At 36.2% G+C, this 27036-nt stretch overlaps 1 protein-coding gene across 1 annotated transcript; it reads left to right on the forward strand.

Moving 5' to 3' along the window:
* The first annotated feature begins 1248 nt into the window (after window positions 1-1248).
* Window positions 1249-26541, forward strand: LOC127964049 (chemokine-like protein TAFA-2). Its single transcript, XM_052564196.1, has 4 exons — window positions 1249-1360; window positions 19438-19587; window positions 22691-22815; window positions 25733-26541. Exons 1-4 carry the CDS (start codon window positions 1249-1251, stop codon window positions 25742-25744), a joined length of 399 nt encoding a protein of 132 aa, XP_052420156.1. The 3' UTR covers window positions 25745-26541.
* The last annotated feature ends 495 nt before the right edge of the window (window positions 26542-27036 follow it).

The following is a 27036-nucleotide window of genomic DNA, read 5'->3' on the forward strand; positions in this document are numbered from 1 at the left end:
TGCTGCCATGATCAGTAGAACATGTACACAAACTTCTCTTTGTAAGAGAATTCTGCTAACCAACCGTCTGTTTTCCACAGAAGTATACATGATAAAAGTGTGCTCTTATTGGTTGGCTGATACTATTAAATGCTCTCACATGATGTCTTCTGAACTTCCTCTCAGAAGTGTTATATAGAATTATAGACTAATGCTTACGGTAATAGCATAAGCACACAGTTGCACACATGCATATTTAGAGTTCATTTGCACCGTTTACCTTTCAGATGTCAGAACATTGTAAATGAATGATCTGCTTTCATTTTCTCTCCAAATGAAATGCTTAAATATGTCTGTGTGAGATAAAAGAATTGGGGGAAAAAAGAAGAAAGCTGAGAGGTGCCTTTTTCCTTGCAGAGTCTAAACCAATGGTCTATGTAGTTTTATGATTTCATTTCATTAGACCCGACACAAACATTCCTCAGAAGTGTCAATTATTTTCGGCCAGAGTGTGAATGGTGAGGATGTTTGGAAGGGAACTGACTATTCTAATTAAAGCTTAAACCCCCAATCAACATCATATTCTCAGCAGCTGTCTTATTTTCTTTTTTAATAGAAATGAATACTTTTATTAGCAAGAATGCATTAAATTGGTCAAATGTGAGGATAAACAAATATATTTCAAATAAATGCTGTTCTTTTGAACTTTCAATTCATTAGTATCCTGAAAAAAAAAATGTTTTCCAGAAAAATATTAGCAGCACCGTTACTGTTTTTCAACATTGATAATAATGAGATATGTTTCCTGAGCACAAATGTAACATTTCAGCTTTGCCATCATAGGAGTAAATTCTGTTTTATAAATATACAAATAGAAAACAGTTCTTTAAATTGTAATAATATTTCACTGTTTAACTTTTTTTTTTTTTTTTTCTGAATTCTGATTAAAATCAATGCATCCAACAAAATCCCCACCTCAAACAAGTAGACAACATTACCAAAATCAGTACCAAAATCAACCACTAGGGTCTCAGGGTGTGCCAGAAAACCCCACCTCACCCACGAAAGCTTACTCTCTCTGTAAGTAATTGTATATTTCAGTGTTTTGGAGCACTCAGCATTGTATCAGAAAACATTTAGGAAGAACATGATGACATTTAGATAGCGCTGGAGGAGAGAATGAGATCCCCTCTAGAAACACGCGGTCTAATAGCCTTTCTGATCAGTGTAGTGCTCATGTGCTGATATGCTTTGTGTGTGTGTTTCAGAATGCAGGAGCGGGCAATACAGAGGGTGTGTGTGTGGCTCTTGCTGGTGGTTTTGACCCTTCTGTCTCTCTGGGGTCATCTGTCTGATGCCTCCTCTCACCGCAGTCACATCGGTAAGTCAAGGTCAAGGTTCATTCGGTCAAGCTTGTTGTTATTGTTTTATTTTCATTTCATCCTACAGTGTTGATTATTTTAATGAGCCGTCTCATTAAAAAACAGCTTATGTGAATTGCATGAAGTTAGATTTGGGTCGATATTACCATAAACATTTTCATTCTGTTTTTAAAGATCTGAAGATTGGTTCTTGTGTCTATCTGTTTTTTTTTTTTTTTCTGTTTTTTTTTTATTGTAACATTCACAGCACAAACCAAAGACAGAAAGTAGCGTATTTTTGTAGACAACTCAGTGGTAGATGGATGCATAGATCAGCTTAAGGCTACAATTACACGACAATGGTGTAGTCAAAAACTGAAAAGTTTTTCCCTTGGGTTTTTTAAAAGTTTCATGTTTATACACAACAATGTTTTTTCTTAAATTATTTGCATTTACAGATATCTGCAAAAACGACAAAAACATGTACTCCGCCATTGTTTTGTATGATTGTTCACACTTGCCTTAAAATCAACACATCGACATCTAAAATGTACTTTGCACGCACATGACGTCACTGTTTTCAAATATTCCCATATTGGGTGTTCCCATATACGGAGCTGTTTTCAAAAACTTGAACTTTGTTACCCGTTTTAAAAAAATATGCATTTTCAATCCACAAAACGCTGTTGTTGTGTAGATGAACAGTCAAAATGCATAAAAAGCATCCCATTTTTGGCTGAAAATGTTGTCGTGTAAACGGCCCCTAAAATAATCTAGAGAATATTCTCTATTTATGACGTTTGAAGACACTGACGTCTCTGAGGTCATGTAGAGGCCACTGCAGAATGTTCCGGTAGAAAGTGATAAATAGTTTATTTGTCATAAGCACTTGTTTCTTTTATAAAGTAGATGAAGATGATTGATTCTGATTTATGCAACTGGCAGTTGCATTGCATTAAAGAAGTACATTTATCAGTTTATGGATTACAGAGAATTGACCTCATGGCCTTGGTAAAACTACACTTCTGGTTAGACAAACAACACTGCTGTTCAGAAGTTTGGGATTGGTAAGACTTTTTTTAGTGTTTTGAAAGAAATGTTTTCTGCTCACCAAGGCTGCAAATATTTGTTAAAATATATATAAAACAGCAATACTGTGATTTTTTTTACAATTTCAAATAAATATTTATTTTTAAAACATTTATGGTAAAGCTGAAATTTCAGCAGCAATTAAATGTTCCAAAAAGTGTTATTATCATTTTCCAATGATACAAATAAAATTCAATTCTGCTGTAAAGCAACCCTAAAAAGACAATAGTAAAATTTCAGATGAAATTAGTTTATTGTTGATTCAGTGTAAAGTCCATCAATTTTGGAATGAGTTAAATGTATCTATAATGCAGTTCTCATCCTATAGCATCCATGCAGTCAAAGTCAATAATATTGCCAAATATAAAGTGTCCCCAAATAAGCAAGACGGAGGTGTCAGTGGAACCCAAATTTCATTGGTGATAGAAATGGAAATATAAAAGTTTTGACGAATAGAGACATTCAAAAGTAAAACATTTATTTAAAAGGGAAGTCATTTGTAACAGTATTAAACTCTTTACTGACACTTTGGATCAATTTAAAATGTCCTTGGTGAACATTTTTCTTTTTAAAAAAAGAATTTTTAAATGGTAGTGATTTCTAATGTTTTGTCATTTTCTGTAATCTATTTAACTACCTTAAATGGATAGTTCACCCAAAAATGAAAAAATGTTGTCATAATTTACTCACTCTCATATCGTTCCAAACCTGTAAGCATTCCTTTCTTATGTTTAACATTAAACAAGAATTATTTGAAGAATGCTGATAATTAAACAGTTGAGGGTCCCCATTGACTTCCATGTTTCTTTCCCTATCATGGAAGTCAACGAGGACCGACAACTGTTTGGTTCTTCAAAACATCTTCTTTTGTGTTCAGCATAAGAAAGAAGCTAGTGCAGGTTTAGAATGACATGAGTGTGAGTAAATATTGACAACATTTTTGGATGAACTATTTCTTTAAATCAGTGGTACATCAAAATGCAAGTTTTGTTGTTTGTTTATTTTTATACGTTCACCATCTTCCAATATCTACCTGATTTTGTAGACAAGCCGGTGACGCAATGCAGTGTAATTTACTCTCTTTTTTGAGTGTATTTGTCCATTAAATCAAGATGCTATTTTTTTTTTTTTTTAGAAGTGATAAAAATTTTATGAGGAGGGTGATAAACCTGATCATCTTTTCTGACTTGTGCAGTAATTTTAAGGTAATTATCGAGTACTATTAATATGACATGTTTTAAAATGAAACACTTGCTTCTTCCCAAGTCTGTTTCTTTTCTTTTGTGGTGAGTAGATTGAATTTCTTGACAACATGACTCACTCTTTGTGTGAACTTCTCTCGTCTGCTGCAGCAGAATGGTGGCTCAGACTATTTTCTGAAGAAGGTGGAGGGGAATATCTGAAAATGTCACATAAGAAATGATTTGTGAATTCATTGCCTTTTATTGTGACGTAAAAAAATACAGCATATTACTGGAATTAATTGATGTGGGTCACTAGTCACTAGAATGTCGTTAGAAAATAGAATCTGTGGCTTTTCTTCCCTACACATTAGTTCTTTATTTTGATTGGATAAGTAGTCCAGGGGTTAAATCAGCCAATCAGAGGTGGGAAACAGTTTAGACAATCAGTTAATTACACACTACTGCTAACAGGTCAGAGCAAGGTGACTGATCACACACACACACACACACACACACAAACACACACTAAACCACTGGGAGGGAAAAAACTAATAACTCTAAACTCTTCTTCTCTACGAGCAGCAAAAGCTTCAGGGACAATGAGCTAAACGAGAGTGAAGTATTTGTTTCAAACACACACACACACATACACAGGGAATATAGAAAGTTTGCTGCTACTGTAGGTCATTCTTTATGAGGCTCATCCTCTCAATAAAACTAATATCCCTGGAGAGAGAAAGACAGAGAGAGAGTAAAGGAGGGAGAAGGGCTGCAGAGATCCATTGAAGGGCATAAAGAAGAGAAAGAGAGACAGAGACAGATGAGTGTGTCATGAGATGAAACGCAGGAAGAGACATGGCTCTTGTGGATGACTGCAGTCCTGAGCTCTCCTGCCCTCTCTTTCTCTCTCTTTCTGTGTGTGTGTGTGTGTGTCCTGTGGCCTTCTGCCCTGTAAAACATGAGTCTCGCTCTGTTTGTCTGACATGTCCTAAACCTGCCCTCCCTAAACAAGACACAGAGGCCCTGTCCAAACTAGTTCAGGTATTTTAAAAGCCGCAGATTTTTCTATGCGGTTTAGCCATTCGTCCACATGCAAACATTTTAAAACTCCTGCCAGGGTGAAAATTTTCGTTTTCAGGATTGGCCAACATGGCTTTACAGTTGAGATTATATCGCCGCCTGTTGGCTTGGCATGCTCTTGACAGTGCTTCATAGCATGCTTTTGTGTTTTCATGTAGACAGAGATTTTTTTTTTTAATGGGAGGAAAAACTCTTATAAAAATACCAGCATGCACATGGTTATGGTCTGAGACCAGTGACATCAAAACTATGAAGAGAAATAGTACAATTCAGTGGGACGGTGTGTCGCAAGGACACAGGGGAAAGAGTTTATAAATGTGGAAGAAGCTTTATGGCCGAACAAAACTGTGGAGGAAAATTCTGAAATCTTCGTTTTAGTGAATTAGTTCATTGGGAAATTCATCAAGATTAAACTGTTCAAAAATAATCAATTTGCAAATTTTAGTTGCTATTTAGCATATTATAAAATGTTGTAATAGCAAATATTGCTTTTCAAAATTGATATACATGACTCATTGTATTTAATAGTTTAATATGTAGCTCTGGTCTAAAAAAGCTTGTTTTAGTGAATTGGTTCAATGGGAAGATTCAAGTAACTTGTTCAAAAATAATTGATTCACACAGCAATCCATTCACCAAGAAAAAAATACAAATAAAGATGAAGCCCGTGCATCACTTTCAGGTACATTCATAATCCTGTGAAACTTTTTTTGCCTGTTGACTTTAATAACGTGTTTTAATGTCGGTAATAATTTCACCATCACCAGCGCATCTAAAATTCTCTTGAGTTTCCATGTTCCCTTCTGAAAATGAGCCATGGTTTTACAGGACGATCAAATGTTTAATATCGACCAAACATTTAATTCAAATATCCACTTAATCTTTCGTTTTTTTCCCACCTTTGTGTGATAGATGACACAGCCTTTAGAATTTCTTAACAAAAAGCATGTGGTCATCACAACCCTTACAAAATTAAGTTATATATACATATGATGGAAGGGGCACAACAATACAGTTCTACTTAGGACACCCATTTGTCCAGCAGTGGCCCTGCCTACACACATGCTTTGTTATATTTCAAAGCTGTTGTATTGATGTGATGTACCAGATCTCCCTGGCTATTTAACCAGTATGAGTTTTCAGTATTTGAAAACAGGCCATTTCAGTCTGTCTGAATTTTTTTTTTAAAGAACCTATTCACAATCCCATAACTCCGTTTTGCCTTGAACTCCGTGCATGATTCTCTGATATGTGTTAGCTCTTCCTGTAAATGTTCACAGCCTGTCCAAAGCGCCCATATGGCCTGTGAGAGACACAGAAGGAGAATTAAAAATGTGAAATTTTCAAGCACGCTGCTCTGTTTCATCTGTGGCATAAAACATGTAGGTCACACCACCGTCAAACCCTCCCAGAGCTCCCCAGCCTCATTGAGTTTTATTCAACCATCTTTTTTCACCACATTTGGGCTTTAGTGGCGCTATTTTTGAAATCATGTCACTTCGGAAGCAAAGTTATTGTATTCAATTCATTACATAGCAGGAAAGTACTAAAAAATGTTACATTTTCACCAAGATTATTTCAGCAATTTAGTCATATGTCCAGTATTTTACACTACTCAAAAGTTTGGGGTAGGTAAGAGTTTTTGATGTGTATATTAATAAATTTTTAAGTTCATCAAGGCTGCTTTTATTTAAAATATATCATTACAATTTAAACAAATTGCTTATTTTAATAGATTTTAAATTGTAATTAATTTCTATGATGGCAAAGCTGAATTTTCAGCAGCCGTTATCCTACTTAATTCTTCAGTGTCACATGATCCTTTACATATCCACATTTCTTAATATCAATGTTGTAAATCTTTGTGCAGCTTTATATTTTTGTGGAAACTGTGATGCATTATTTTCAGGATTCTTTGATGACCATAAAGTTCAAAACGATCATTTCTTTAGAGCTTTAGTGTTTTAGTAAATGTGTAGAACAAAACTAGATTGCCCGATTCCTGAATGAATCACTCTTTTGGGTTGTGATGTTTGATAAACCAGGTATAGAGGCTACTAAATGTTTTAAATCCATTCACAATTGATTTTTAATCTGAATCACACTCTGAATAGCTCAGAGTGGTTTTTCAGTCTGTGAAACTGTAAGAAGATACTTTAGAAAAGAGAATGAAAAGAGTGACTGGATGAAGTGGAAGATTTATCTATGATCAACTGAAACCACTTAAATAAGCATTAGTATTTATGTTTATGTTGATTTTTAACATATCAAGTAGTAAATATGTAGCAAGTTGCGTTTACCATTTAGGGTGCAGTGTATTTTCACAGTTTTACTGTAAATAATTTTTATGCAACCCTTGTTTCATTAATTATTAGCATTCAGTTTCCTGTTTCATTTAGAATGCAGTCCCCTTTAAAGATGGCTCTGGGCTCCATTAGTGTTTGATTATTAAAAACATAGTTATTGTTTTGTGCTTTTATTTATAATTTTCTAACTATAATTCTAGCAAGGCTGTTGCTTTATAATGGAAGGGCCTGTGTCAACTGATAATTTTTAATACTGTTGTCTGTGATTGGTACAACGAGGCTACCCTGAGTGTGTGTGTGTGTGTGTGTGTGTGTTGAGTGCACTAGAGTACAGTAAGTGATTTAAAATGGGCGTTTATGAGTGTCTTAAGCAGGCTGCTTTGAGCTTGATGGGTGTTTATGTATTCCATCAGAGCATGGTGTTTAATCTCTGAGCAGATGGCAGTGCGCTCACACTCTCCATAAACAAAAACAGCTTCCTATCCATCAGGCGTCCTGATTACGGCAGAATCAAACATGTGTTCGGGCAGAATTCTGCATGAGAAAAGGTGCTGACACATTTTTCTTATTGGATAAAGAAAAACGTGCTGATAGGTTTGATTCCCGTGCTCGAGTTGTGGAGGTGTTATTTTGAGAGAGCTGTTGAAAGAGAACTTTTATATAACTATGCGAATCATTATCATACCCTACCCGTGAACCTGCTAATAGATTAATGTTTCTGATGTTAGGTCTTTTAGTGCAGAGTATCGGTACTGAAAAGTTGCTTCTATTTAAGAGAAAATGGAAAAACAGACTGACGATTCAAAGATCTCATCACTGATGCCAAGGCAATATTTCGAACTTTGGTGCAAGCCTAATCTTTTCAATCTAATATCAGTATTTTCACATTTATTTCACTTCATTTAAATAATTTAAATGTGAACATATGAACCATGCATGAACCATGATGTTTGAACCAATGAGGTTTGACTTTTAATGTTCATATTTTATATTTAATGTAGTCTGTGTATGCAAGTTTATAAGTGTTTTGATTTGAAAGTCTTAAATATAAAAAATACAAATGTATGCACTTCTGTTCATACAAAGTGAGTATTTTCCTTCAGACATTATATGTGTAAATCACCTGTGCTTTCTTTTTGGGACTTGAATATTTTGAACCCCATTGAAATTGACGTCATTTGGACAAAAACAGCTCAAACATTCTCCAAAACATCATCTTTTGTGTCCTATTATTAATGACAGGATTGTCATTTTTGGGTGAACTATCCCTTGAAGTCAAATAATAGCAGCCTGTTCTTACTTTGTACATGCAAGTTTGTGAAGGGCTTTCTGAAGAGCTTTGTTTAACTGACAAGAGCAGTTTAAAATACGACAAAAGGAGAGAGTGGCGTCTCCTGGGACATGTGCCGTCACATTCTCACAAGGTGGTCTTATCAGGCTTCTGTATAAATGTGCTGACCCCTTCCACAGGACCTGAGGGAGATTGGTCTCACCACAAATATGTATTTCAAGATGCAGACGGAGCCAGCACTCTGGGACAGCATGCTGTCCTCTGACATTTGATGAGACTCTGGATGACAAGACGGAAATGAGGAAGAGATGAGTGCGGAAGGGAAGGAAGAAACACAGAAGCGCCGGATGACAGGAAAGGGGAAAGGTTCCGTTCCTCTCAAATTGAAGCCAATGAATAACATCTTCAGCTTCAACGGGATTGGACAGCCGTCAGAATGTCACTTTTTTTTCTCTCTTTACCCCTCCTTTTGTCTTTCTCAAGGGGTCTGAAGTGTATAGAAGAATATTTGTTTGAGAGTTGGCTGTTTGCACTGGGAGTTTCACTGAGGTGTGTAAATGTGGGTCGGTCTGAGAAGGAAGGAACACTGACCTCTGGATTATTGGAAGAGGCCTGACCACAGCAAACAGGTCGCGTGATACTTATTTCTGCCCATGTTCTCTTTTTTCGTTTATTCCCACTGGCCTCTGTCTGGCATTTCCAAATATTTCAGGAAGCCACAGCCTATCTGCATTCTTTAAACAAGACTTAAACAACAAAAGATAAAAAAACACAAACCTGTACAGGGTTGCATCTCATATAGTGTAAGAAACAATACGGCAGAATCAAAAGGGTATGTATCAGCATTTTGGTTAAGGCAATCAAAAAAAGCACAAAAATGTATTAATTAATTCAATGATCTGATCCAGATGGGATTGCATTATTGCAGATTTGAACTTATTTTTTAATTGCTGTTAAATCTGTTTAATGCACAGGTAGCTCCAAGTCAGTTTGATCACTTTTTTATATTAATGCGCTGCTTTAATTGACGCATACACATCACCTGCACACAGAGATTGGAGATTATGCTATGCACACACAAAATCATCCACAGAAACTTGTTGTCAACGCTGCTGAATCGCTACATTATATTTCTCAGCAAAAAGGAGGTAAAATCACTGTTTTTGAAGTAACTAAACTTACAGCTTCATTGTTTGTAGAGAGAGATGCAGGTAATTACAAACCAACTTTTCATCTCTCTCTCTCTCTCTCTCTCTCTCTCTCTCTCTCTCTCTGTCTCTGTCTCTCAATCGATCAACAGTAAATTGCAATAAATACTATATTTCATTCTTACTGCACTAATTCATCTCTGAGTTTGATTGGAAGCAGGCTCGCTCTAACTAGCTGTAACTGAGGAAAATAAACTTAATTTTCACCTTTCCGGTCAAATATTGCACTGCCAACATTATTTGTTCCAAACTGGGATGCACATCTGAATTAAATGTATCATCATAAAAAAAAAAACAACAACAACAACTGTAGGGCGAGGACTTGTTTCTATCCACTGATGTCACTGATGGTTGTTGATTCGATGAAGCCAGATCTGAACCCTAGTGAAAAATACATATACTAAAATGCATTTGAAATACATTTATTTCATGATAAGTATACAACAAATACATTTAAATATTGTTGTACTTAATAAAAGTGCACTGAAATTGTACTGGTGGCATGCCAAACTGTATACCTTAAATCTGCTAAATTGGAACAACCAATAATGTATTCAATGAACTTTGTGCATAAGTAGTGCTGAATTCCAATTAATGATACAGTATAATTAAGTATATCTGGTCATGCTAAAGTGGAACTATTGCAAGTATACTTCAGGCACACTTTAAATATTTTGCATTTAAAGGCTAATATTATTAAAAAATCATACAATCTTGGTGTGGGATTGAAGCATCCCTATCGTGTCTCACTTTCTCAATAAGTCTCACGTCTTCAGTGTGTCTTTGTTTGATGGATTGGTGCTTTTTTTGCCTCTATTTGGTGGTCTGTAATTAACATCAATGCTGCCGATACCCTGATAGAGATGGAGAGCAAGAGATAATGATAAGAGGGGGAAAAACAGGCTAGGGCAAAGTGCTGGCTGGGCAGATTTTGTGCTCAGCCGTTATTTTACATGAACCTCTCTATTTCACAGTTATCAGAAAAGGATGATCTCCTGTCTACTGCTATGGGAGGCTTAAATAATCTAACACCCCACTCTCCCAAAGAGAGCGTATGCCGAAGGACAGCATGTTTTTAACAGATTAGCAGATTAGAGGGCGATAGAGCGGATCTCTCCACCTGCGACGCCGCTCGCAGACCCCTCGCTGCCAGCTGCACAGGAAGGAGACGAGACACAAACCAGATCAGAAGTGAGAATAAATATCCCCAACATGGCAGTGATCTGAAATGTGTAAGAGAAATATGCTTAAGCTGGGTTTATATTTGCTAGTCCTTTAATATTAGAACTTTAAATAAAACACAAATGCTACTAAAATACTAATCTGCTTTTATGCCCTAATCCGACTTTAATATTACATACTCTTTCTGGGGGGAGAGAGAGTGTATGTGTGTGTGTGTGTGTGTGTGTGTGGGATTGGGAGAAACACAGAGGCAAAATAGACCTTTTCCTTTATTTTGAAACTGAATGATGCTAAGATGTATCTTTACAGGAAGTGATGTCATTAACAGCACATTTTCGCCATCTGTCAAGAGTTATATTTGCGACACGTTCTGGGAGCAGGATATCTAAACGCTTACTTTTTGTGCGAGAGAGGTCATTATTTCTCCCAGCCATACAGATTTTCAAAAGTGACGCATAATCACACATGACAGAAATCTGCTTAGGGAAAACAGTAAACAACAACAGCTGTTCAGGCCGGTTCGATTGCCTGACAGATCCTTAGTTTAGCCTCATGGATTTGTTTTCTTTTACCACACACTGCTGTCATCGTACCGGTCTAATCTCTTAGCTCTGTTCCTAAACCTGTTGAGCTTCTTTGCTGTCTGCTGCCTACATAGGCAACTGCTTTCTAAGATATCAGCCTAACGGAATTGAATCCTCATTGACTGGTTTATTATATGTATTATATGGTGTTTAGATAGTGCTCCTTGCAGGAAGTGCACAAGAAAATGTATTCACACTTGACTCTTACCGTAGACTACCATGTTGCTAAGCGAGCAGTGTTGGTATATTGTTTGCTTTAATTTATTTTTCCCACAGATTTTTTGTTCTGATTTTGTGGGAAAACCAGGAGAAAGTCATCTTTTGGACAATCCTTTGTCAGCATCCTTAAAATACCGTCTAGATAGGCAGCTCACTAAGTGTTGGAACAGAGCTATTATATCTGTGGAACTCATTAGGGACACTAGCATTCATAAGAACCATCCTGCTTTAATCGGGTTTATACATGCTCCAATAGACACTGCAACAAAAGAGCAAGGGGCTTGTACTTTAATAGAGAAACAATCTCTTAATGACTGAAGAGAAAGAGAAAGAGAGAGAGAGTGCATTGGTGCAGGTGTAATTCCATTATCATCTCAGTAGTGCAACTGCTCCAGGTGTCTGCAGTGCTCGAGAGCAGCAGGGCGTTTCCTCTCATCAGAGCTTTATAGTCATCTCGCTAATGAATATAATAACTGCACAAGTGCAGACCATGATTGGATGACAGCCTGAGATCAACCCCTCCCACTGATTATAAGCCTTTTAAAGTGACTCATCCTTTCTTGGTTAATGGGCCGTCCAGAAGTGGCCGTCGTGATGGCCAAGATACACAGTTACACATACACTTCCACAGAATTACATGAGTATGATACACTTTGGTGTATTTTTAATGTATTGTTTGAAAAAGTTCCGATTCCATTCTAAATGTAGTTAATAAAAAAGGTTAAATGTTTTATTCATAGTTATATGCAACTATTTGTATGATTTTTTAGTATTTTTTATATAGTATTATAGTATTTTTACAGAAGCATAGTATTTCTAAATGTCCCAGATTTTACTAAAGGGTTGCAAAAACTGTTGCTCACTGTCTAAAAAAAAAAAAAAGATAATAAAAGAACAAGATCAAACCACTTATGTGGTCCTTGTGGAGAGAGCTGTAGCTGTTACAGCAGAGCAGGATATTGTATGTGTAGTGGACGACACTAGAGAGCAGGTTAAAAGGGTTTTTAATGGGATGTCCATATTCCCAATCCAGCCAGCCTCTGTTTTAACACACACCTCCACTAGTGCAGACTCCAATAAAATACATATAGCTAGTATACCCCCCCCCCCCACCACCACCACCACCCAAAACACACACACACACACACACACACATGATGGGGCAAACCCAACAAAAACAATAACATTAAAAGGAGATCATCAGCATTGGCCTGATAATGGTTGTGGTATTTTTTTTTTTTTTTTAGTCTTTGTATGATATCTCTTAATATTTACAGATTTCCGACTTTGTGTATTGACTGATCGCTTGATTCTCTCTTCCTTATATTCTGTATTTGTGTGTGTGATGGTAAATGATCTGGTGAACTCTGGTGTGGGCTGGAGCTCAAATTGTCCTTTGAAATAAAGCCTGATTGAAATGGCCATAAAATGACACAGGCTTTAATAGCTATGTCATGAAACTCCCCCTCACAAAGCAGGAGGAAAAATCCGCTTGTAAAAGTGAAATATGTCCCTAGGGATGTTTATAGGGCTGGATATCTAGAGGAGATCAGATTTCATCAGACTCACCTTTCAGTCGATCGCAACCAAAGCACATATTAAACGTTAAAATACATAATTATATTATATTATATTATATTATATTATATTATATTATATTATATTATATTATATTATATTATATTATATTATATTATGGCAGAAATATTTAATGTTTGGATTATTTGTGTGTAACATAGACCGCTATTTCCTGACATCGCACACTCCCAACACACTACAATAATACACACAAGACCACAAATACCACATGCTAGATCACATACTCCTTCAAACCTCTGCATAACGTGTTTAAATAATGTATAGGATTGCGTGTTTAAATGACGCAGAATATGCTAGTGCAATATGGGAGATATTTTTAGTTACATTCTGAATGACATATGTGTGTGCGATCGCTGTGCTTAACATGCATATTAATACAGCACAGATGTTAGCAGTAAGGACACTTACATAAGCTACCAGTCCACAATAGTCATGTATGAAATGGAACAGGTGGATACATTTACAGTAGTAAAAATGTATTACAAACTACTTCAAATGCACACATACAGTCACAGTGAGCAAAGAGATTCTGCTTTATGGATAATCTGAAATTATGTTAAAATGTGTCTAGAGCAATATTGTTGTGATGAACTAACACATTTTGGTAGATGAGTTATTCCTTGCAAGACTATTGGAGGAGTGTGCTCAAGTGTACTATGGTGTTTATTGAACTATGGATACTTTTGGATCTCATTCATCCAATAGTTGAAATCGTTAAGGTCTATTGAAAATCAACTCACATAAGAGACACCCGCATAACCCTTGCAAATTCAGAGAATATTGATTAGATGTAAAATGAAGAAGGGCATACAACTGAAAAAAATAAAAATGGCCAAAACACAACACATGGCCTTTGTACCCTCACATTTCTAGCACTTGTTAAGACATTATTTCTCGCTGCCTCAGTGCAGTAGTTTTCTATGTCTAAGTTTGTATTGCTAAGAAATCATTTCAATTTGAATGTGCTTTCAAACCTACAGATGGAGCGATAAAAAGCCATTACAGTTAGACAGGTTAATGGTACATGAGAACGTGCTTGTGTTCATTGCATTGTTTTATAAAACCTGCCAGGAATCTGCTTACAGTGTATTGCAGTGTAGTGAACAAACAATTGAGTTCTACACACACAAGCATAGCGAATTCAGTGTTATATTAAAGCCATCCAAAAGAACGTTAACGAAATGAAAGCTTAAGACCTGCTAGTATAACACAGTAACTTCAACAATAGCTTTGTGCTCTTCCCGCTACACTTCTCTGTTGGCAGAATATCTCTTTGATAGATATATATTGTTTTATTCCCTCTTCCTTTCTCCCTCTGTCTCTCTATCTGTACGATATGAGGTTTAATTTGATATAGAGAGTTATAGATATTGTCAATCTCCAGAAGATCTTCCTTCCTCCAGAGTTTAGATCCAGCACAGCAATATCACACATGATTTTCAAATATAAACCCTTTGATTCAGAGGTGTTTCACCTGGATTCGTGTACTAAACCAACACATTTTACGATGAATTTAACAAATTGAAAACTGTGTGTCCTTTTTTTTTTTTTAAGTCAGTTATTTCATTTCGTGTGAACCCCGTAAAAGCATCTGTAAAACCATTAGCTCCTCTTCGTGCATGTGTATATGAATATGTTTATGCATTTGAGGGCTCTTCTTCTTAAAAAGCCCATTTTAAAGCGACGCCACAGGGGATGCGCCTTCAGAGACATAATGACTGTCGGTTTCCCTACAGACATTTGAGCTTTTTGAACGAGAAACTGTTTGATATATCAATGTGCGATCGGTGTGGGATAGATAAACTGACTCTTGAAGACTGTGTTTTGTGTTGGCATATCAAAAACTCCCCATCATCATCATTATAATGACCACTAGCAATTACAGTAATGTGTTGTGATATTCAGAATTTAAATAAGAAAGCCTTCTAAGTTCTAATTTTCAATTGTGAAATTTACTTAATAGACCTTAGTCAGGGTAGTACCATATTTAATTTTGGGCAGGAATGAAAACAAGGCTGTGAGGGATAGAAGTAGTTTGTTTAATGAATTGTACTATTGTTCATCATTCGATTAAACTTTTTATTTTAAACCAAATATCATCAAGATATTAAAAGTTATATGAGTGGAGTAATGTGGTGGACACTGTGTGTGACGTATTAGCTTTGGGCAGGATATAAACCTGAAGATCTCAAAAGAAGAGCAGTGATGCATGAGAGCCCAAGACAGAGAGTTTCTTGAGACTAAGTGAGCTGTCTTGATAAATCCGGCAAGCACCATGAAGATATCATTAACATACTGAGCAATTATCAGCATCTCCTGTGGCTAGTAAGGTGGAGAATACAAATCTTTTTCCTTCCATCCTGATGATTTCTGATGCGTCAAGCCCATCTCCCTGCCGTCTTGGGGTCCCACGATACAGGAAAGCCATCGCCCTCTCATTCTGATTACACAAAAATTTGCATTATGGCATTTAGAGCTGATTTGGGCGGCACTCACTCTGAGCTATGCAATTTTTCCCTCACAAATTGAAGGTTTTCTGTCTGTAATGACTGGGTAAAATAATTCACCCAACTTAGAGGATCCAACACTCACAATATTTACATCTTGACATTTCAATCAGTGGACTTTAATAAGCTGGTATTAAAAGAAGCAGAGCGGAAACCACACAGAAGCTTAGAGAACATCTCAGTCTCACTGTAAAACAGATTCTGAACTAAAAGGGGGACAACACATTTTAAGAAAATAATATATATATTTTATATTATTGCATAAATATTTGAAATGTAGCATATTTATTGATGAAATATTCAATAAATATCTGTCTGTCAATAGATAGAAACCTGTAATATTGTGAGCTATTATTTAATTTTCTAATATTTGTTTTTCTGTTTGAATATACTTTAAAATATAATTTATATCTGTGAACAAAGCTGAATTTTCATCAGCCATTACTCCAGTCTTCAGTGTCACATGATTTTATTTATTTATGTTGGAAATAGTTGTGCTGCTTTATGTTTTGTTGTTGTTTTGTTTGGAAACTGATACTTTTTTCCTGGATTGTTTTATGAATAATATGTTAAAAAGAACAGCATTTATTTAAAATGTAAATCTTTTCTAACAATATGAGTCTTTACGCTCAATATGAGTCTTTTTATCCATTTAAGACATCCCTGCTGAATAAAAGTATGAATGATTATGAATGAAGGATCATGTGACACTGAAGACTGGAGTAATGATGCTGAAAATTCAGCTTTGATCACAGGAATAAATTATATATATGTATATATATATTTATTGCAATATAATAATGAAAATAACTGTTTTTTCTGTATTTTTGCCTTGATGAGGACCAGCAATTTTGTAAAAAAAAATATAAAAAATCTTACTGATCCCACACTTTTAAACGGTAGTGTATATATACTGTACTGTATATAGTATGCTACAAATATTGTTGACTCTATGTCAAATTGCCTTAGTTCCTCTTTTGTTAGTTGCTATGGATAAAAGCATCTGCTGAATCCATAAAGGTACATTAAATGATAAGATAATATTATATTTTTTAATAATATGTTTAATATATAATATATTTCTATCTATAGACATACATATTACATACATACATACTTAGGAAATAGCCAAATAGGAAATTGTGAAAAGCTAAATCGAAAGACCCAGGCCAAGAGAGAGGTAGAGGAAGGAGAAAGTGGCAGGTGAGAAAGCAAGAAATGAAGAGAAAGATGGAATAAAGAAACATAACTCCCCTAGGACAAACACACACTCCCAGACCCCCGACCCAAACTCCTCCCGGGTGCTGTATGACAGTGTGTGTGTGAAAACAACGCCTCCGTTCAAATCTTCAGGGGCCATATTGTGGAATCCCATCATGTTGGGAACACAGAAATGAAATGCCCTGTCACTGCAGTTAGTGAGATGCATGATGAGAAAGAATATGGTTGAAAGAACCGTTTCTCAGCTGAGAGGTCGATCTCTCGGGACGGTTGACATTTACACATTTCGCGCACACACACACAGCACAGGCTGTTGACCAGCAGCGTCAACCCCCATTTTGACCCAGTCAGGATGGATTAATCTGATGTGAGGTAATGTGTGCGGAGAATGAATTGATTGGCTGTTTCTCCCTACACCGCCCATCCACTGAAGGACAGGGCTATTCCAAAAGCAACATAAAGCATGCTCTGTTCTGAAGGATATTTCATTCTGGCACTCACAAGAATTTCCTCTTCCAACTAGCTAAAGGTCATTCCATTCGAACACCAATGTAACATTTGGTCATGTTGGTTGGTTCATTTTAGTCGTGTACATCACAGCGGTTCAGTTGCTTAGCCTGTTCCTCATGTTCTGTTGCTGGTCAAGGTCTTATCACACAAGGTCTGATGCAATTAAACGGCACAAAAGTACAGAATAAAATCTGTCCTGAAACTATTCACACCGAGTCCAATTCAGAATGTTAGTACAATGCAAAAATCTATTCATTTAATCAAGATTTTTTCTCGATTTCAAGGAACAGAGTCCTATAATTTATGCAATATATCTGGATTTTTTTCTTGTTTTAAAAGTAAATTAATGTTTTTTCATATTTATTTACCTCTATTTAAGATGAAGAAGACAAAACCATTTCAATGGGGTAAGGGAAAAAAAAAAAAAAACAGCATATTTATTATTATTTATAGAGGAAGTCCAGCAACAGAATTATGATGTCATGGTGTACATATCCAAAACCTTCAAAAAAAACTGACTGGAACAAACAGCTGGCTTTAGTAAGGCTCAACTTGCTTTCATGACCAATAAATCTGGAACAAACAGGTGAGATTTGGAATAGAAGGCCCAGTACAGATTCAGAGGTTTTATTTTGGGCAATACTAAAAAAAGGACCCCAAAGCTGCAGTATCGATCTATGTGCAAGTCCACATAACATTGCCAGTACTAAAATTCCCTCCACAAACAGGGATCAGAAACTTTATACCACCTAACAGTTAAGAGCATCCCCCGTAAACACAGCGGCTGATGCTAAACCCGCTCCAGCCATTAAGGGGAATGTTCAAAAGCTCAGACTAAATTTCAGCCGAAGCCTCTGGTGTTTCTTAGGGTGAAACTCAATAAGCTGCACTGATCCACTATAAACTGTTTTGAATGCTTCAGACAAGGTGGGTGGATTGAGAAAGATCAAGAGTGATCTTTAAAAAAATGAATGCAGACGTTTGTTTCTCACTCATTAGTGGCATTTTCTCTTTTCTCTAATAGAACTCTGTGTTTCTCTGTCTTGCAGCTTCAGTTTGAATGTTTCAAAGGCATGTCTACAAATTTCAAACACTCGGAAAGAGGAAAAACACTTTTCATTGACGTGATATTGAGATAGTGAGATGGTGAAGATCTCTGCTAGAATTTCAATCATTTTGAAGGCCTAGCAAGTAGCCGCCGGGCACCCAGAGCGGTTCAGTTATTAATTTTTTGGTTATGTCTTCTTTTCATCTCTGTGACCCTCAGAGCTTTAATTAAAGTTCTTAAAAAATACTGCGCAAAGCTTGTATGTTTCCTACATTAGAAAAACAGGCCTAGATTCTTTGGACAGATTAAAAAATTGCTATGAAAATAGCTAGAAATTATGGTTATTTGACTTTTAATTCATTTAAATTATTTATATTAAGAATAACACAGTAAAAAACTGGCACATGCCCCCTGACCTGTGTGCAAAATGAATGTTGAAAAATATTTTTTGCAACATAAGTTGTATATAAAACAAAGATTATTGGAGTCATAGTCATAGAGTTTCAGTCGTTCTACTTCAACATGTCATGTTTAATTCAGTGTGTTTCTTGCCATTTCTGTGTAATGAATTGTGAAATTTACTAGCAATTTCTGAGTGAAAATGGTTTGTACATCGTTTTTTTGTGAGTGTGTATTTAAACCATACAACTATTTTTAAATTACAAAACATCATAAAACAATTTGCTAACACTGAAAAAACATGAAACACTAAAATATGTCCTTAAAAAAAACTAAATAAAAAAATTAATACAATGTGATTAAATTGAAATAACAATTTAATTACAATGAAAAATTTTACTATATTTATTATTTTATTAAATGATTGACTACATTTCTTACTAAATTTATTCAGTTAATCTTATGAAAAGTTATTGAATAACACTCGAACTATAAATATTGCATAAAACGAAGCTGTACCTAGCATAGGAGCAGGACAATATGTGCATGCAGTAACAGACTGTGGTGAAATGACTGACTGCAGGTGTGCCTGTGTAAATGAGATGCTGACTGCAATGTCATTCAGAGACAAATGTTCTTATGAAATGTGTGTGTGTCTTTTTTGTTGCAGTGCACGTGAAGGCTGGCACATGTGAGGTGATTGCAGCCCACCGCTGCTGTAACAGAAATAAGATTGAGGAGCGATCACAGACGGTTAAGTGTTCCTGCTTCCCAGGACAAGTCGCTGGAACAACAAGGGCTGCACCCTCCTGTGTGGATGGTAAAATGGACCTTCAATTAATTTAAACTCCTATTTCCATGTATATGTTGTTTGGATGAACTGTAATGTTTAACAAATTTACCCCTATGTTCACAAGATTAAAGGGTTCAATGAGAAACTGTGCCCTGCATTTTTTCATTCTTTTACTCCACCTCTCTCTTTTTCTCTCATTCTTTGTCTTTCGGTCTCTTTGTCTCCCTCAGCTGTCTGGCTGTTACATTTAATATTGTGTCAACACTGTCCACTTGACAGAGAAATCGATCGTTATCTTATTTTGCCTGACTGTAAGCTCAGGAAAAAATAGCTCGAGTGTCTCTACTCACAGCGTTCTGCGTGAGAGGAAATGTCAAATAAGCCATGTTTCACCCCATCTCATGCTTCATTCTTTCTCTCTGTATCATCTCAAATAGCTCATCTGTTTGCCATTTTCTTGCTCCTGAGCTGCTCCATGATCCACTGTATTTAAAGGGGTCATATCATTTGTATTTTTATTTTTTCTTTCCCTGGAGCCCACTTATAATTTTAACTGAGATATTAAACACCCTTAATTTGTAGGGCTTAAATTTTAATGGAATTAATTACATTAATTATAACTAATTATTGATGGATGAAAGATGGTCGTCTTTGGTTTTTATCACATCCTGCATTGTAATTAGCACATTTTTAAGATGTCATGTGCATAGCTGAAAGAGTTCAGCTTTCAAAAGATGCATTCTGTTAAATTCCATCCAGCTGTTTTTGAGCACAAGTACACATCATGTTTAAGTAGTTAATCTATTCTGTCTGCTCTCGATAAGCATGATTTGGTGAAGCGTATCACTTTTAGCATTGTACATGTCAGGGGGCATGATTAAATGCATGAATTTTTTATAATTAAGTGCACTAAATTAACAAGTTAAATCAACAGCCCTAGTAATTTTCACAATATGCTGTTATGGAAGCATGCAGGAGGCACTAAGAAATGTAAACAGTCTTAAATCCAAGGAACACAGGGGAAATCCACACAATGTGCACTGTAGCGAACATATGTACACAACAAGTAGATCCAACAGAGGAGAACTGCACAGACAATAAAATGCTAAGGATAAATAACAAATACAGGTGCACTGAATGACTAAACTAAACGAGGACAAGAACATCACCAGTTAATGGAACAAAAGAACAGGGGCAGTCTCGCGTGGTCCTCGAGAGATCTGTCCCCCTGCTCCAGCAGGAGGAGGAGGAGGAATTCCAGGTTGATGAAGGGATCCATACAAACAATGGAAATAAAAAAACATTGAGAAAAAAATGGAGGGTAGACACACGGAGGAAGCGGTTTTCGGTTGGGTCTTCCATCGTAATACACTGTTATGAAAGCACAAAGGAGGCAAAAGGAAATGAAACAGTCTTTAATCCAAGGAACACAGGGGGAACCCACACAGTGGGTGCTGGAGCAAACACGTACACAACAAGTAGACCCTGACAGAGGAGAATTGCACAGACGAGATCTTAAATGCTAGGGATAATTAGGGGTGGGTGATATTTAAAATATATTGAGATATTTTTTTTAATTCTATATGGATTTTGACATATCGTATATATCGATATATTGTTTATATTTAATTCTGATTCCGCCACTTTGCTTGTTTGCCTTCTCTGTGCTGTGCTCGGCCCCGCCTCCTTGATTTAGATCATAGTGTCATTGAACATGACGTCGTCCGCGACCAACCCGGAGGCTACAGAACTAGTCTAAAAAAAGGACAACTGGCTCCATTATATGGAGATACTTCGGTTTTATTGCATCGGACAAACAGCAGGCAGATGTCTAGTATGGGGGGCCCTATGATTTCCGTGATGCTGAACATGTGGATGGAATTCGCAGAAGCGCGTCGTCGTTTATGAGACACACAGAAGTGTGTGTGACGCTCTGGTGATTTCAGCTTTTATCGTCTCACTAAATTAGGACGTAAACACATGAGGAACATCTCCAGAACTGCACTGAGACTCACTTCATGAGCATTTGACCATTTGATTTGAGTAAAACTAGCGTCATATATCACATCATAGACTGTAGTATCACATACACAGAACTTTAAAGATACGGTAACCCATCAAAATAAAAGTCTGGTTTACATAATTTAAAGACAAGTATTTGCCAGTAATCTATTTCTATTGTTCATACCATACTACTACTACTATTAAAATTAAACAAACATATTTTTTTTAAGGAATAATCACACAACATTTCTTCCATGTATTATTTTTAATAGTAAATCCCCTTTGTTTACCAAAAAATAAAGTTTGCTTACTTTTCAATAGTTAAAAGATAAATTAAATGAATGTTTTATGCCTTCATTTGATAACCAGAAAATTGTACATATCAGAGGGGAAAAAAGGCTATTTTAAGAAAGAAAAATGGTTTTATGCATTTCAATAATTACACATGCTAAAACACAGAATTAGGTAACAATAAAACATATGATGAAGAAAAAAATACAACTTTTCATAGGGCTCTAAACGTGTAATATTTGGCATATTTGTTTTTGCAGGAGTTTTTGGGGAGTTATTTTTACTGTAAAGATATCGAGATATATATCGTATATCGAGATATAGCTAAATATATCGAGATATATTTTTTGCTCCATATCGCCCAGCCCTAGGGATAATTAACAAACACAGGTTCACTGAATGACTAATTAAACTAAATAGGAACAGGAACATGATGAATTTAGTTAGCACAGTAACAGAAACGGGCAAAGCATGACAAAACAGGTCCATGATCCTGACAGTAATTTAGTTGTTCATGCCAATTTTCCACCCTTTATTAAATCCTCAAAAATTAGCAGGTTGTATTTGCTATGACCTCTAATGACCTCTATTTCTTTGCCAAGCCTGCACTACATTGTGAAAATACTATCTGCACTGAAATAATCTGGGACCTATACATTTCTAACAGTGAGTTTCTTCAAAAGGAAATGTAGAGTAGTAGGTGTTACACCCATCTAGAAACAATGCAAAATTAGCTTGCTTCCATTCCATGATATGACCCCTACTTCTTTTAAGTTAGTGTGTTTGTGTACTGACCTGCGTGTACTTGTTCATGTTCCCTGTGATGTGTGTGTAGCGTCTATAGTAGCTCAGAAGTGGTGGTGTCAGATGCAGCCGTGTTTGGATGGTGAGGAGTGTAAAGTCCTGCCTGACCTCACAGGCTGGAGCTGCAGCACAGGAAACAAGGTGAAGACCACCAAGGTTAGTATACATTCCCACACATACATGCACATACACCTCAAAACACTCACCTTTTGACCTGTGGGATGCCGTAACTTTCAAAGCTGTCAGGGTCATTCAAACTCCAAGTGCAATACTCCAGCATAAGACAAATCACACAGAAATATCTAGTAAAACAGTCAATATTTATTAGACTGATGTTATATATTTTTTATTTTGTTCAAAAACCACATTATCTGATTTTGTTCAACATCCGTTTTTTTTTCCATTGCACTTGCTAGTTGCTATATATATATATATATATATATATATATATATATATATATATATATATATATATATATATATATATATATATATATATATATATATATACTGTGTATATATGATGCCTAAGAATGTGGCTAAAATGCGTCTCTCAGTATTTAAATTGTGGTCTAGCTAGGCAGCACACTAGATTTTGGAACAAAGCCTGTCTTTCTTTCTCTCAGTGACCTAATTCCTCTTGTTGTGAACACGCTCCGTACCATACCTTAGGAGTTCATGTGGAGAGAGTCTGAAGTTTGTTGGAACTGACATCAAACACAGTACAGCCTGATTTAGGAAAAAAAGATGTACAAAACAGAGAAACAGAGACAACCTCTTTTTATCCTGCCAATAAAGCTTCTTGAATTTTGACAAAGAGAGACAGAGACAGAGAGAGAGACAAGCACAGCAACAAACACACAAGCACTTATGATATGAGTGACAGATGTGAAGTGACTGACTGAGACTGTTCTCAAAAGAAAAAGTCAAAGGCGGAACAAAGCAGTAAATAAAATGAAATGAAGTGACCAGAAGACTTGAGGTCAACATTTATTCTGATCTCTAGTCACTGGAGAGCAGGGTACAAAATTAACTCTTGCCAAGTGGAAAATTCGAGGAAATGTGTGTGTGTGTGTGTGTGTGTGTGTATATATATATATATATATATATATATATATATATATATATATGCGCATTAGGCTATTTTGTATTTTACTACAATAATGTATTCAAAATCAGTAAGACATTTATTAAACATATTACTGGCAATTTTTGTCAGTTCACCCAACATCAAGTGTGACAGAAAGTTAATTTTGGAGAAAGTATCTAGGACTCAAATCAAATTATGCACACAACTGCATATATTATTATTACAATATTAACCAGTAGAATATGTATTTCCACAAACTGCAGTTCTAAATATTGAAATTTCCAATTAAAAGCTTTGAAAGATATACATTTTCTAGACTTAGTAAGCTTCTACTCTGTTTTATTTGTAGAGAACAATACATGGAGATGTATCTGAAGATTTTCATCCATTACTGTAAAAAAAAAAAGAGTCATGGTAATTTTAATAGTTTTTTAAAGAGTTCTATAAAAAATAAAATAAAAAACCCTAGAGTAGAGCAGAAGAGGAGGAGAAGATAGAGTCTGGTATGATCAATGACTGCTAAGCTATTCTGTGCCATCATATCTCTCATAACATAAAATGCACACATAACACTGATCCATATTTCATCACAGTGAATTCATGTGAACCTACATGTGTGTGATGAAGGGTTTTTAATGCATGTAATATTTCTTTAGATGTAGTGAAATTGTGTGTGTGTGTGTGTGTGTGTGTGTGTGTGTGTGTGTGTGTGTGTGTGTGTGTGTGTGTGAAAATTAGTTTTTGGACCATGCACACACACAGCCCTCTGTCACATTTTTCTGTCTTACACATGCACACACATTCTATCTGTCTCTCTCTGTAGGGAGATCTTGTTCCCACAATGCAGACAAAATCTGACCCAAAGCTTATTGTTAGTAGTGCCTGCTAACAAAAAATCATAAAGACTTGTCTCTCTTTTGGCTCGAGCAACCACCTAATGTTCCAAGAAATAAACTCCTCCATATCAACACCCAAACCACCCAGTGATAACCAGCCAAAATACCCTACAGCCTCATGGTAGCACTCACATTTTCTTAAAAGTTATATTGAAGCATGTATATTGTCTTTTTATATGAAAAACAAAAATGTTATTTACTTTATGAAAAATTTTTACCTTTGAGAACATCCCCAGAGGTTTTATCAGGTCCTATAAAAGTACAGCTACATAAACCCACACAAACACATTAATTCTCATTACAGATGCAACTGTGCTCAGAATGAGACCTACAGCACTGAACCTGCAGCTCTTAAACTCAATCTGAAATGTTTTAAAGTGATCTCACGTCTCTAAGTTTGTATTCAGTATTGGACCACATGCTGATCAAAACTTTTAACCAAGATTAATGTGATCTTGCAAATGATACATCGCATTAAATGAAACCGAAATCAAGAGAAAGAAGCTGGAGATCTTATATATTCCAAGAAAGAAAGATTTGGTGTAAGAATATAAGAGAGTTGCTTTGATCAGGTATGGATGTTTATAATGATTGATCAGTATGGTAACTGTTCGTTCTATGCCAGCACACCTCTTTCAACATAAACCTTGCCAAAACTGAAAGAGACACCGGGAAGATGAAAGAAAGAGGAAGACTGAGAGGGTGGATCAAGTATCAGGCATCGTGCCATGCCACTCTCTTCAGTCGTCCCTCTGTGCCAACTTGGAAGGCATGGTGCCATATTCTAAATGAATGAGTTTGCTTGGGCGCCAACTGTTTCTCCCACAGCTCCAGCGGACCATGCCCATCAGCGGCCAGGACAAGCAGTCTGTGCAGATAAATGTCAAGCATTAATGAAATCTGTTCTAACAGAGATGGAGAACCAGGCAACTTCTTCCTCTGCACAAAATGGGGACATATAGTTCATATTGGTTAATATTTTGGAGTCATTGGAATCAGATGTGCTGGTAAACAAATGTGCTGATGGGTCAAATGGGAAAATACCCCAAACTGTCAAACGTAAACTCTTCCCTGTTCTCTATTTCAGGTGACCCGGTAGTTCTACGCTCCAAGGAACCACCAGACCCAACTTACTGGGGACAAAAGCGCTGAAAGTGAAGACTAACTAGAGACTGCATTGAGCTTCAGCTAACAGGATCGATTAGTATTAGTCATATGAAAATTACTTGCAATCAGAACATCTGAGGAACAGACTGAACTCCAGAAATATATCCACCATAAACATTAGGACCATCCTGAAGTTAATGTGTCCTCCTCATTGGACCCCCTGGCCTTCCGGACGCTCAATCTTCTGGGTGTGGATCCACAACCTCTGGAATGTGTTGGCCGGGTGGTCTCGATGTACGTACGCAGTTGTTGTTGTTTTTTTTGTTTTGTTTTTTTACAGAAGATGTTTGGATCATCTATACCAGTGCGACCCAATGGAGTTTAAGCTTATCAGCAACATGCTCTCCTTCCTCGTCCTGCAGTACTTCCGGCAAATCCATAACCATCCCTGCTTTTCCCCGATCAGAAGGTCTGATCATTTCTTGTGGAGTTCTTTAAACAGCGTTTAAACATGTAAAATCGATCAGGACTTTTAACGGACTCATCTTCTGTATATTGTTTGTTTCGAAATTAAAGCTTTTCAAGCCCACAGTCTGAAATAACAGATTAGATGTACCAGTGTATTCTAGAAAATGTAAAAGTGTAAAAGATCAAAGTGTTCTTCTCAAAACAAGCAGAATAAAGTTTAAAGGTTATCACTTTTATTATCAATGTTTTTATCCAGCCTGGTAACTGCTATCGAGTACATGTGTCAGTATTATATACAATAATTAAAAATGTTGAAAATTATTTTTCTCCGTACTCTGATTTCAGAGGCTGCAAGCTAGTGAAACCCCATGGCTTGTTGTGCCACAAATAATATGATTTATTCAGTTTTCCTCCACCAATAGTGATACGCAGAAAAAGAACATAATCAGCATTATAAATGTATCATGCTTTCTGACCTTTACGCCTTAAGACAAAACCGCAGTCACACCCTCATGTTTCAAAAGGATCTAAAATAACTCTTTACAGTGTAAATATGTACGCTCTCTATGCACCACCTCTCTCTGTCCTTCCCTTTCTGACAACAAAATGGGATTTGCTTTTGTCTAATCAAATGCTCAGATCTGTTCAATGCACATGCTATTTAGCTTTGAGGAAATCTTGAGAATGTTTGTGCATGTCATTAAGAGATTAAAGAAATTAGCCCAAAATAAAATTCATTAATACAAACCACAACGGCAGCAGCACAGAGACAGAGAAAGAGTAAGAGGTGCACAAAGAGAGAAATTTGAAAGTGAA

The sequence above is a fragment of the Carassius gibelio genome, chromosome B8 (genome assembly GCF_023724105.1).
Source record: "Carassius gibelio isolate Cgi1373 ecotype wild population from Czech Republic chromosome B8, carGib1.2-hapl.c, whole genome shotgun sequence".
Taxonomy (NCBI): Eukaryota; Metazoa; Chordata; class Actinopteri; order Cypriniformes; family Cyprinidae; genus Carassius; species Carassius gibelio.